A 12,877-nucleotide genomic window follows, 5' to 3' on the forward strand; every position below is an offset into this window, starting at 1 on the left:
AATCTGATTCAATTTGTTCAAAAATAATAATTGGAAAGAGGTCCATTCCCCTCTATCTGGGCAGATTGGATCAAAGGTCAGTCAGCTGTAAATGGACAGCCAGTGTGTGTACACCCAACCACCCAAAGAGCAGAGCGGGCTGTGTACGCTCTGCATAAACGGAGCAGATACAGATCTGTCATCCGCACACTATGCTCAGCAGACAGATCCCCCGCTGAACAAAGAGGATTCTGCCCTGTGTGAAAGGGGCCCAAGAGTATCTCAAAAGTCCGATCTTTAAAAAGACCCTTGTGATATTTATTTTATTTATTTCAGGTACTTATATAGCGCCATCAATTTACGCAGTGCTTTACATATATATTGTACATTCACATCAGTCTCTAACCCTCAAGGGGGGTACAATCTAAGGTCCCTAACCTTCAAGGGGCGTACAATCTAAGGTCCCTAACCTTCAAGGGGCGTACAATCTAAGGTCCCTAACCCTCAAGGGGGGTACAATCTAAGGTCCCTAACCCTCAAGGGGGGTACAATCTAAGGTCCCTAACCCTCAAGGGGGGTACAATCTAAGGACCCTAACCCTCAAGGGGGGTACAACCTAAGGACCCTAACCCTCAAGGGGCGTACAATCTAAGGTCCCTAACTCATGATATATAAGAAAGCTGCACATCTCCAGTTCTTAGACACATCACCTTCCCAATGCAGAGAAAAGAGTCATTGCAAAGTGCATCAGCACCACCTAGTTACTCACCTTACCTGAGCTTCCTCCTCCGTAGCCGGGGCAGTGTTGGTGAGCAGTTAGATCACAGACTGGTTAGGTGACAATGATCTAGGCTACCGATTGGCTGCAAGGGCCAGGCAACAACAGGGAAGAGTAGGTCACATGCTTCCCCATGCTCAGAACTGCAAGTTGGTCTTGCTGGCTGAAGAGGAGCACATAATGGCTTGTCTACGGCTCAGAACCAAGACCCCTAAAGCTGAACTCTAGGAAAAGGAGAGCAAATTCCTTGTAGTGGAAATACACCTGCACTCCAAGGTTTAACTGTTAGTCTATGTCTAGGGGGTCTGGACACAGCTATTTTACTTCTATGATCCTGCTAGATCAGTGCCTGCCAAATATTCTCCCTTGTACCCTGGTGGTCTATAGTCCTCTGACATCAGCAAGACTGCAAAACCCTGCACTTGGCGTGGGGATGTTGAGGGACTTGTTGATGTTGCTGAAGCATAGGGGAATGCTGACCACCAGGGGGAGCGAAGAATCAGTTAAAGTGTTACTAAACCCCGGAACTGGCATTCAATATATCCGCTCTCCCCGGACCCAGCATTCACTATATCCGCTCTTCTCGGACCCAGCATTCACTATATGCGCTCTCCCCGGACCCCGCATTCACTATATGCGCTCTTCTCGGACCCCGCATTCACTATATCCGCTCTCCCCGGACCCCGCATTCACTATATGCGCTCTCCCCGGACCCCGCATTCACTATATGCGCTCTCCCCGGACCCCGCATTCACTATATGCGCTCTCCCCGGACCCCGCATTCACTATATGCGCTCTCCCCGGACCCCGCATTCACTATATGCGCTCTCCCCGGACCCCGCATTCACTATATGCGCTCTCCCCGGACCCCGCATTCACTATATGCGCTCTCCCCGGACCCCGCATTCACTATATGCGCTCTCCCCGGACCCCGCATTCACTATATGCGCTCTCCCCGGACCCCGCATTCACTATATGCGCTCTCCCCGGACCCCGCATTCACTATATGCGCTCTCCCCGGACCCCGCATTCACTACATCTGCTCTCCCCGGACCCTGCATTCACTACATCTGCTCTCCCCGGACCCTGCATTCACTACATCCGCTCTCCCCGGACCCTGCATTCACTATATCCGCTCTCCCCGGACCCTGCATTCACTATATCTGGTCTCCCTGGACCCTGCATTCACTATATCTGCTCTCTCCGGACCCTGCATTCACTATATCCGTTCTCCCTGGCCCCCGCATTCACTAAATCCGCTCTCCCTGGACCCCGCATTCACTATATCTGCTCTCCCCGGACCCTGCATTTACTATATTCGGTCTCCCCGGACCCTGCATTCACTATATCTGCTCTCCCTTGACCCTGCATTCACTATATCTGCTCTCCCTGGACCCTGCATTCACTATATCCGCTCTCCCTGGACCCTGCATTCACTATATCCGCTCTCCCCGGACCCTGCATTCACTATATCCGCTCTCCCCGGACCCTGCATTCACTATATCTGGTCTCCTTGGACCCTGCATTCACTATATCCGCTCTCCCCGGACCCTGCATTCACTATATCCGCTCTCCCTGGACCCCGCATTCAATATAACCGCTCTCCCTGGACCCTGCATTCACTATATCCGCTCTCCCTGGACCCTGCATTCACTATATCCGCTCTCCCTGGACCCTGCATTCACTATATCCGCTCTCCCTGGACCCCGCATTCAATATAACCGCTCTCCCTGGACCCTGCATTCACTATATCCGCTCTCCCTGGACCCTGCATTAACTATATGCGCTCTCCCTGGACCCTGCATTCACTATATCTGGTCTCCCCGGACCCTGCATTCACTATATCCGGTCTCCCCGGACCCTGCATTAACTATATGCGCTCTCCCTGGACCCTGCATTCACTATATCTGGTCTCCCCGGACCCTGCATTCACTATATCTGCTCTCCCCGGACCCTGCATTCACTATATCTGCTCTCCCCGGACCCTGCATTCACTATATCTGGTCTCCCCAGACCCCGCATTCACTATATCCACTCTCCCCGGACCCCGCATTCACTATATCCACGCTCCCCGGACCCTGCATTCACTATATCAGCTTATATCAGGATTGGTGGCAGTTCCGCGTGGGACATTCCCACAGCAGCAGGTGAGTGTCCACAGGATTTCCATGTTCTAGATCTCAGTGATAGAAACAATTGAGTCCTGTCCGTGATACATTTTTTATTTGCACTAACATACAATTTTGAGGAGGATCTTTCGGGGTATGTCCCCTTCTTCAAGGTCCAGGCAGTACTACCCTGAATACGGGAACATACAATGAAAGCTCGTCTTCAAAATTGTATGTTAGTGCAAATAAAAAATGTATCACGGACAGCACTCAATGGTTTCTGTCACAAGTGCACTAATACGGCTACAATCACCTCTAGTTCTCAGTGGAAATTCTTTTTATTAGGCAAGAGCCTCTTCCCCCTTTTAGTACTCAGATGTCATCAAAATCGCATTCACTTTTTGTCTGGCACAATTGGGAAAGCTGGTGAAGCGCTCACAAAATGCAGCTGTGTGACGTGATCATAACCACATACCGCCGGGTTACCACGTGGTGCCAGCAATCACCCGCTAAAAAGGTAGATCTAGAACAGATACATACCTCTGACCCTGAACCAGGGCCCGGGGACTCCACTTTCCTCTTTTTTCGAGGGCCGATAGCTGCTAACGCCGTTAAGTTTGCATCTCTTTGCCTCATTTGTGCCAATTCCTGTTGCTGCATCTGTAGAAAAGGACAGAAGAAAAAGAAATGAGCAGACTGCAGCTGAAACAGCGAGAGGTAAGTAGTCATCAAGGGTGGCACTCACTTCCTTTGCTTTCTGTTTTAACCGTAACTGCTCTGGATCTTCCTGCCGTGACCGAGACTGTGAAAGGAGCACAAAAGTCAGTCGACAAATCTGCATTTCATTCAATGTGTTATCAGCACAGCTGAATATTCAATCAAAAAAACCCTTATAAACCTCAAAAAGTCAATACTATCTCCCTAGAAAGTGCAATAATATATATACAACCTTTTTGTAAATTAAATTAATAAAATAAAAATCAATTTCAAATGACAAACATATAATGTGCAACAAAGTCCCACTGATCAAAAAAATGTCCAAAAAAGGCCAAAAAAAGTCCAAAATAGTGTCCACAAATCTCCCAAATGTATTCACTCTTTTCCTCCACTGAAAGAATTGGCTGCTATTCCATCCAAAACGCACCTCAAAAGTAAGATATAAAAAGAATATCTAGTGCATTACCTCAATAATAATAAACAATAATCACCCCGTGCAACCAAAATACACTTCAAAAACACTTATAGTGAGAGAAAAAAAAAAAAAAATTTATTAAGAAAGGTTTATTAAAGGAAAAAAACCTTTCTTAATTTTTTTTTTTCCTCACTATAAGTGTTTTTGAAGTGTATTTTGGTTGCACGGGGTGATTATTGTTTATTATTGAGGTAATGCACTAGATATTCTTTTTATATCTTACTTTGAGGTGCGTTTTGGATGGAATAGCAGCCAATTCTTTCAGTGGAGGAAAAGAGTGAATACATTTGGGAGATTTGTGGACACTATTTTGGACTTTTTTGGACATTTTTTTGATCAGTGGGACTTTGTTGCACATTATATGTTTGTCATTTGAAATTGATTTTTATTTTATTAATTTAATTTACAAAAAGGTTGTATATATATTACAGCTGAATATTGTAAATCACATTCTACACACAGCAACCCGCAGCACAGAGGTCAGCTTTAGGAGGAAGGTTGGTCTTTTTTCCTTCATAGATTCAGGTAAATGTGGTCATCCTAGAGAGAACCTGTTCTAGTGACCTCCTGATGCTTACTCACCGATGTGCCTCCTTTTACTGCACTTGCGGACCCCTAAAACCCAGAGCACCTTGCTAAGCAGGTCATTACAAAACTGACAAGCGCAGCGTGACGCAAGCAACCTTTTACACTTGACCTCAAGGTTTGGGTGAGGTTAAGTTTTAAAGACGAATTTCAGGCATGGATATGTTTCCACAATGACATCGCTCCAGCTTTGACCAATGTATTATTACTATTATACAGGATTTATATAGCACCAACAGTCTGCACGCTGTAACTACGCAGATACCATACCTGTCAGATCCCTTTTAGAAGCTGGAAATCACTGTATTAGGCATTGCTACACCAGCGATCTCCATTCGCTTTTTTCCCCGTGTGGCTTCCCTGCTGCATTGTGAGCACAGGAGGTTGCCCGCTCAGAGCTGGCACCATTCAGAGATCCATTTCCCTCAATAAATGGAAAGCATTCTCTGATTAGACAAGGAGGGAGGAGGCAGGGCAGTGACTAACACTCTCCACCTCATCTAATCAGAGCATGCTTTGCATTCACTGAGAAAATGCACAGTGTTCCTGAATGGTGCCCTGGCCAAGTAGGCGACTTCCTATGTTCAGGAATGCAGCAGGGCAGCAACTCCACACAGGATCCAGAAGTTAGAGGAGATCACAGACGCATCGGTGTCTACTACAGTGATTTCCAGCTCTAGACGGTTCCCACAGGTATGGTATATACATAGCTACATTAATCCAAGCTGGCCCAATGTAACATGCATAAAATATACCTGGAATTCTTCTTTAACCCCTTGGCGCCGGCGCCTCCTGGCCCTTTAAGGGTTTCAGGAGGCGGGGTTTTAGGGTCATGTGACCACCGTGATTCGCTGTTACATTGGTCACATGATTGGGAAAGGTCCCGATCCCAAGAGGAGATCGGGGTCTTTCTGTGAGTACCGGACACGTGTGCTGGGAGCGCGCGCTCTCAGCAAATATGTTTTTCTTAATTGCATGCAAATGTGCGGCCGCTCGGCGTCAAGGCCCAGACGCCGGAAGGCCGCACATTTACGTTCGGCCAGCACCAAAAGGTCGAGTGTTTGGACAGGTAAAGTGTCAAGCTTCTTGGTTAGGTAAAGCCTCCAGGTTTTCTGTCACCTTAGTTTGTTTGGGCCAAGCTGGAGAGGTGGGCGGATTAATTCCCAAACTCTACCTCAGCCAATCAAAGGAAGCCTTGTATTCATTTTCCAAAAGACCCCCCAGTGGGACTTTATTGTAGCAATGAAATATTACACATATATCCAAGAGAACATTTTTGTAAAAGAATTATCAGCTTTATTACCTGCACATATTTTGTATAAAATTCATACATTTTAAAAGAACATCACCCCGACAATAGTCTTACAAAAAAAAATATTTCTTCACAAAGTCAAAGACCACTCAGGAAGGAAGAGAAAATGACCCCAATTACTCACTGATACAAATACAACGCTGTGAAGGACTGAGAAGCACTCAGCAGGACTTGATTTTGGATGCTGATGCTACTACAACACGATATAATGCTGACAGCACCCGCATCACTTAGTAAAGGGAAGAATTTGGGCCAGTTTGACCTAATCTATTTAACCACTTCCCGTCCGGCCATTGTATATAAACGGCAGGACGGTGGCACTGCAGGGTCGGGTGGCCGTCTATAAACGGCCTCCCTGCACCCTGCTTGTGTGCGCTCCCTGGGAGCGCGCAGCACCGCGATCCGGTGCCCGCTGTGTCCTCCGGACACAGTGAAACACCGATCGTCGGACGGGACCTCTGTACGAGGTCCCGATCATGTGATCACCGATTGGCCAATCAGTGATCACATGCAAAGTAGTAAGCAAGATGTCACTTGTGACATCATTGCTTACTACGTGTGAAATCTGTGAATGATCACAGAGGTCACATGGTGCAAGGCTATTCACAAAAGCCTTGTACCATGTGACAAGGTGTGACCAATCACAGCTCACTCAGTATTTCTCAATGACTGCAAGAATGCAAACAGAGAGAAAGAGAAATGATTGCTTTTACATCCTATATGGGTGTAAAAGCAATCAGTGTAAAAAAAAAAAAAAAATCTTCATCACCCCCCACAAGTAGTACAGTGTCGCCATGGTGACACTGTACTGCTAGGGTGACCGTATGTAAAAAAAATAAATAAATAAATAATAATATAAAAAAATAAAATAAAAATGTAAAAAAAAATGTTTAAAAATTATAATTTTTGCTTATGAACTAATTTGGATTTTTTTTTTTTTACTAAAAAGATAACGGAATAAATTTTGGCTAAGATTTATGATGAAATATTATTTATTTGCAAAATTTTATAAAAAAAAAACACTTTTTTTCAAAATTTTTGGACATTTCATTTACATAGCAAAAAAAATACAAATCCCAGTGGTGAATAAATACCACCAAAATAAAGCTTTATCTGTCTCAAAAAAAATGGTAAAAAATTCATTTGGGTACAGTGTTGCATGACCGCGCAATTGTAATTTAAAATGTGATAGCGCTAAAAGCTGAAAATTGCCCTGGTCAGGAAGGGGGTGAAAGTGTCCGGACAGGAAGTGGTTAAAGAGACAAAACCTGGAGTTAGACTTATGAAGGCCATAGACGGGTCAAAAATCGGCCGATTTTCGCACCGTTATTGGGTTAATTGGTCGGCTGGTTTTCGGCACATTTTTTTTATCGGTAAAGTTGGAAAATTTGCGGCCGATTTTGACGAACGGCTGACTTTCCCAGCAATGATGGGCAAATCGGCTGATCGTTTTACCGATAAAAAAACCTGCGCATGAGAGAAGAAGGAGAAGGAGGAGAAGAAGAAGAAGAAGGAGAAGGAGGAGAAGAAGAAGAAGAAGGAAGAATTCCAGTCCGCTATTATATTTTATATGAAAAATCTTGCGGTTGCAACTATGTATCTATTTGAATCCGAATAAAAACATCTGTACCCAAAATGGATACAAATAGATACATTGTTGCAACCGCAAGATTTTTCATATAAAATATAATAGCGGAGCTCTCTGCAGGGTCAGAAGTAATTAAATGCCGGCCGTAGACAGGATGAAAATCGGCCTGATTTTCATCCTGAAAATTTAGGATGAAAATTTTTTTACCGTTGGTGGTAACGTTGGCCGATCGAACAACCAATTTTTCGTGTTTTTTTTATAAAAAAAAACCAGCCGGTTTTCGACCCATCTATGGCCTGCATTAGACATAGAACTAAAAAAAGTGTTTTTTTTCCCCATCTTGGCTAGTGTAAGGAAGGATACTTTTTTCTCCCCCAAACACACTCATTGAGGAGATAACCCTTCACTTCCAGTATGCAATCGCCTTTTTTTTGCGCCACCATGTACTTACTACTGAACACTATTATTGAGCACTTCCGTGTTCATTCACAAATTAACAAACAGAAGGGATAGAAAGCATGTAGCTAACTGGTCACTGGAAGGTGAAGGAACTACATGGCACAGGTAGACAGCGTGTCAGCATGTTCTAAAGCAATAGCAAGCAGAACACAAACCTTCGCTGCCCGCATGAGAATTTCTCTCTCCTGTTCATCTTTTCTCTGTTTTTCTAGCTGGTCGAGTTGTTCAAAGAACTTAAGTTGCGTCCGAACATCACTTGTCTGCTCGTACCGATCGTCCTCCTGCAGCAAAAAGACATTGGATATAAAATAAAAATCAAGTATGCAGCAAACATTCCACCAATGTGTAAACAGAATGACACTGCTGCCACCAGGGACTTGGGATCCATCCACATGCAGCCTCGCCTAGGCTACCAATACATTTCAATAACAAGCGAGGCAGCAATGTGATGAGAGATTTTTAAATATCAAAACGTAGAAATTCAGCAGTTACACGGTAGAATAAATGAACAGAAGATCTGGTAGTGAACACTCCACGTCATGTACAGTAAGTCAGGATTAGGACCCACTTGTCCGTATGGGTTTTTAAAACGCCACCCTACATTCTACAGATAAACTGAATTATTTTAAAAGAAGATTAAAGTGTTACTAAACCCAGGACCCTGCAATCACTATATCTGGTCTCCCCGGACCCTGCATTCACTATATCTGGTCTCCCCGGACCCTGCATTCACTATATCTGCTCTCCCCGGTCCCCGCATTCACTATATCTGGTCTCCCCGGACCCCGCATTCACTATATCTGGTCTCCCCGGACCCTGCATTCACTATATCCGGTCTCCCCAGACCCTGCATTCACTATATCAGCTCTCCCCGGACCCTGCATTCACTATATCTGTCTCCCCAGACCCTGCATTCACTATATCCGCTCTCCCCGGACCCTGCATTCACTATATCCGCTCTCCCCGGACCCTGCACATTCACTAAATCCGCGCTCCCTGGACCCCGCATTCACTATATCTGGTCTCTCCAGACCCTGCATTCACTATATCTGGTCTCCCCGGACCCTGCATTCACTATATCTGGTCTCCCCGCACCCTGCATTCACTATATCCGGTCTCCCCGGACCCTGCATTCACTATATCCGGTCTCCCCGGACCCTGCATTCACTATATCCGGTCTCCCCGGACCCTGCATTCACTATATCCGGTCTCCCCGGACCCTACATTCACTATATCCGGTCTCCCCGGACCCTGCATTCACTATATCCGGTTTCCCCGGACCCTGCATTCACTATATCCGGTCTCCCCGGACCCTGAATTCACTATATCTGGTCTCCAACAGTACACAGAACATGGAAATGCAATTATTTTAGTAAACATAAACTGCTAAATATCTTTTCTCATCAGCAGTTAGAGCAGTCTTGTGACTCCAGCAGAGCACTGGTTAAAGCTTGTAGAAGTTTCCTTTCTGCTCTAGGAGGATGCAGAATCCCTGACCTCTGTCTGGACAGTGCTGATTGGCCCTGTGCTGATCACATGCACCCACCCAAAAAAAAAAAAATAATACACACCAAATGAGCATGTGCATGTGACCACGGGCTCAGTCTCTATCAGGTGGTCATTTCAACAAGAGGAGGGGGCAGGAAAGACAGGATCAAACAGCCTTTTACACAATGCAGAGGATTAACCCCTTATGTTCCACAGTGAGTATAACAAGCATGCTTTACTGCATATACAGACTGATGTTACTGTTGTGGGTTTAGTAACACGTTAAGATCTGTGCGTAATGGGAGTAAACGTTTCGTAAAATTCATTTTTACCGTCCATTGAGGGACTCAGGAATTCAGATATATTTGGGGCTATACTGTCACCTAAGGAGGGGGCAGAACATGGGCAAACAGAAAAAATGTAAGCCAGTCCTTTACTACAACCCCTCCTTTACTCAGTGTGTCTTCGTTGTGTGGTAAAGCAATACTAAGGGCATGAGCAAAAACACAGGGAAGAGACTTGTGTTCCTCAATGGACTCCAAGAAATGGATTTTATAAGAAGTACAGAGAAGCAAATACAACCAACATGCCCAGGAGGACTGGAGCCTAGTAGCTGCTTAAAGAACCAACATCCAAACCTGAATGGCCAGGCCTTCTAATAGATAGGGGAACCCGTTAACACAACCAAGGTGAGAGCATGAAGAATCCACTTGATGTTCCAGGCCAAGATGATGAATAGCCACTGACAGAGGGAAACAGCTCCACAGAGTCAGTAAGAAGCTGAGCAACCAGAACCCACCAAAAACAGGAGGAACATTAAAAACACCCACAGAACAGATGTTAGCTCATCTCCCTCCCCTCTACTCGGTGGCACTTGCCATGGTGGTCCCTTGTCAACTGATGGGTGCGCAGAGCCCAGGGAAAATGGTGAGGGTGCATGGAGGTGGAGGGTTGGGCGAGGGTGCATGGAGGTGGAGGGTTGGGCGAGGGTGCATGGAGGTGGAGGGTTGGGCGAGGGTGCATGGAGGTGGAGGGTTGGGCGAGGGTGCATGGAGGTGGAGGGTTGGCCGAGGGTGCATGGAGGTGGAGGGTTGGCCGAGGGTGCATGGAGGTGGAGGGTTGGCCGAGGGTGCATGGAGGTGGAGGGTTGGCCGAGGGTGCATGGAGGTGGAGGGTTGGCCGAGGGTGCATGGAGGTGGAGGGCTGGCCGAGGGTGCATGGAGGTGGAGGGCTGGCCGAGGGTGCATGGAGGTGGAGGGCTGGCCGAGGGTGCATGGAGGTGGAGGGCTGGCCGAGGGTGCATGGAGGTGGAGGGCTGGCCGAGGGTGCATGGAGGTGGAGGGCTGGCCGAGGGTGCATGGAGGTGGAGGGCTGGCCGAGGGTGCATGGAGGTGGAGGGTTGGGTGGGGGTGCATGGAGGTGGAGGATTGGGCGGGGGAAGGGGGCAAACAGAAGTTATGGTAATGCAGCCAACAGTCAGTTTCCAAATCTACACACACTCCCAGCAGCTGCAGATGCCATGAGTGTGTTAAACCCCCTGCCGCCACCAATGTATGGCATAAGGCGCTGGTGGTAAAAGGGGTCAAAGAGAGAGCCCCAATGATCACCATCACTATTCACAATGATAGCTCAAGTAGGAGAGACCAGAAAAAGCCTGTTTGTTTGTCAAGATATTTCAAACTTTACTTTCAGCTTGCCAACCTTGACTGGCCATCATGGGGAAGCGGGATGGAGATGGGATTTAAATACTCTTTCAGCAGATGAATGTTTGGAAGCTTTTGAGGCTATTCCTCCAATCTCCTTGTCTCCATCAAAAAAGTTGAATCATTGGCTATTTTTTTTTAAATTTGGGTAATATAGACTGTTGGGACTCTAGATCCGGCCAGGCCACTAGTCCTAGAGACCATACCTGACTCAGATTCAGTTGAGCACATGTTGAGAAGTCCACCCAATGGATAACATCTGCACTCAGCCCCTCAGTGTAATTCTTTAGGGCAGTGATGGGAAGGTTCACAAAGGTGTGAATAGTGAGAGCTTCCAATGCTTTAACCCAAATGGCCTTACTCACAAAGTAAATTTTCAGAGACTGGGTTGCACCTGGGGTTGTGCGCCATGGCTGTGGACCTGGAAAGCATTTCACAGCCAACTTAATCAGTGCACTCAGGTATGGAAAGCACTACATGTCTGGGTATGGCCTTCAAAGCTAGGCTCAGGATACACTGATCCAGAGAACTGTTATGTACAGACCAGCTCAAGCAATGATGCAACGAGGGATGCAACCTGATTGAAGCTGGTGGAAGAGGAATCCACAAATAATAAAGAAAAAATAAAAAGGCTGGAGCTGGAGAAAAGATGTCCCATAATCCTAAAAAAAAGAAAAAAAAAAAAAAAAAAGAGAAAGGATTCTCCTGGGGGTATCCTGGCTTATGTTTGTTTGTTTGTTTGCCAGTGTCCAGTCCTCCTGTAGGCGGAAGTATAACCCGACCAGCGCAATAGAAGCGGGAGTCTGGGCTTTGACGCCGAGCGGCCGCGCGCTGAGAGCGCGTGCCCTGCGCGCTCCCAGCACACGTCTGGTACTCACGGAAAGGTCCCAATCTCCTTTTTCGATCGGGACCTTTCCCGATCATGTGACCACCGTGACAGCGAATCACGGCGGTCACGTGACCCTAAAACTCCGCCCCGCCTCCTGAAACCCTTAAAGGGCCAGGAGGAGCCGGTGCCAAGGGGTTAAACTTGAAACAACTAGTTTTGGTTTGTACGATAGAAGGGATTTGAGCAGCTAGTTGTCCATGATGCTGATCCATTCTCTTCAGTACTTCTAACTTCACTCCAATCTAATGTGGTACATTCTCAATCCAAGTCAGCACAATGGCAGTGCACATTTCCGGGGCTAAATGGTGGACAATATCCTACACTTACTTTGTGAGAGATGTTCTTTTGCTGAGCAGTTTCTGAGATTTTCTCTACAATGTTTTGTAATCGCTGTTGTGTGGCATGTGAGACATAACCGACCACGTCCGGGTGGACTTCCGTGATCCCATGTTTCTTGCCTACAAATGAAAAAGGTCACACTGAAATGATAGCGGCCAATGATCGAATACCATTTGTGGGTAAGTTTGCACTGATAAATAAACAACATGAATACAACGGGGTTGATTTACTAAAACCCGAGAGTGCAAAATCTGGTGTAGCTGTGCATGGCGGCCAATCAGCTTCTAACTTCAGCTTGTTCAATGAAGCTTTGCCAATAAAACCTGGAAGCTGATTGGTTGCTGCACCAGATTTTGCACTCTCCAGCTTCAGGGCCAGTTCACACCACAAAACGCACACCGGATGCACTCCGTATACATTTTTGCTTACAGTTCACACCACATTCTGTTCGGTGTAG

General features: G+C 46.4%; 1 protein-coding gene across 3 annotated transcripts in view; it reads right to left on the reverse strand.

Moving 5' to 3' along the window:
* The window catches only part of TAF4 (TATA-box binding protein associated factor 4), an 88,272-nt gene that overhangs the window by 1,035 nt on the left and 74,360 nt on the right, over positions 1 to 12,877 (reverse strand). For all 3 annotated transcript variants that reach the window (XM_089661508.1, XM_089661507.1, XM_089661509.1), the window contains 4 exons: positions 12,409 to 12,539; positions 8,157 to 8,282; positions 3,611 to 3,667; positions 3,406 to 3,525 (listed from right to left, as the gene is read on the reverse strand). In XM_089661508.1, the coding sequence (XP_089517634.1) occupies positions 3,406 to 3,525; positions 3,611 to 3,667; positions 8,157 to 8,282; positions 12,409 to 12,539 (434 nt within the window). The remainder of the gene's footprint in view (positions 1 to 3,405; positions 3,526 to 3,610; positions 3,668 to 8,156; positions 8,283 to 12,408; positions 12,540 to 12,877) is intronic.

The sequence above is a fragment of the Staurois parvus genome, unplaced genomic scaffold (assembly GCF_062004578.1).
Source record: "Staurois parvus isolate SC_StPar_1 unplaced genomic scaffold, SC_StPar_1.0 ptg001349l, whole genome shotgun sequence".
NCBI lineage: Eukaryota > Metazoa > Chordata > Amphibia > Anura > Ranidae > Staurois > Staurois parvus.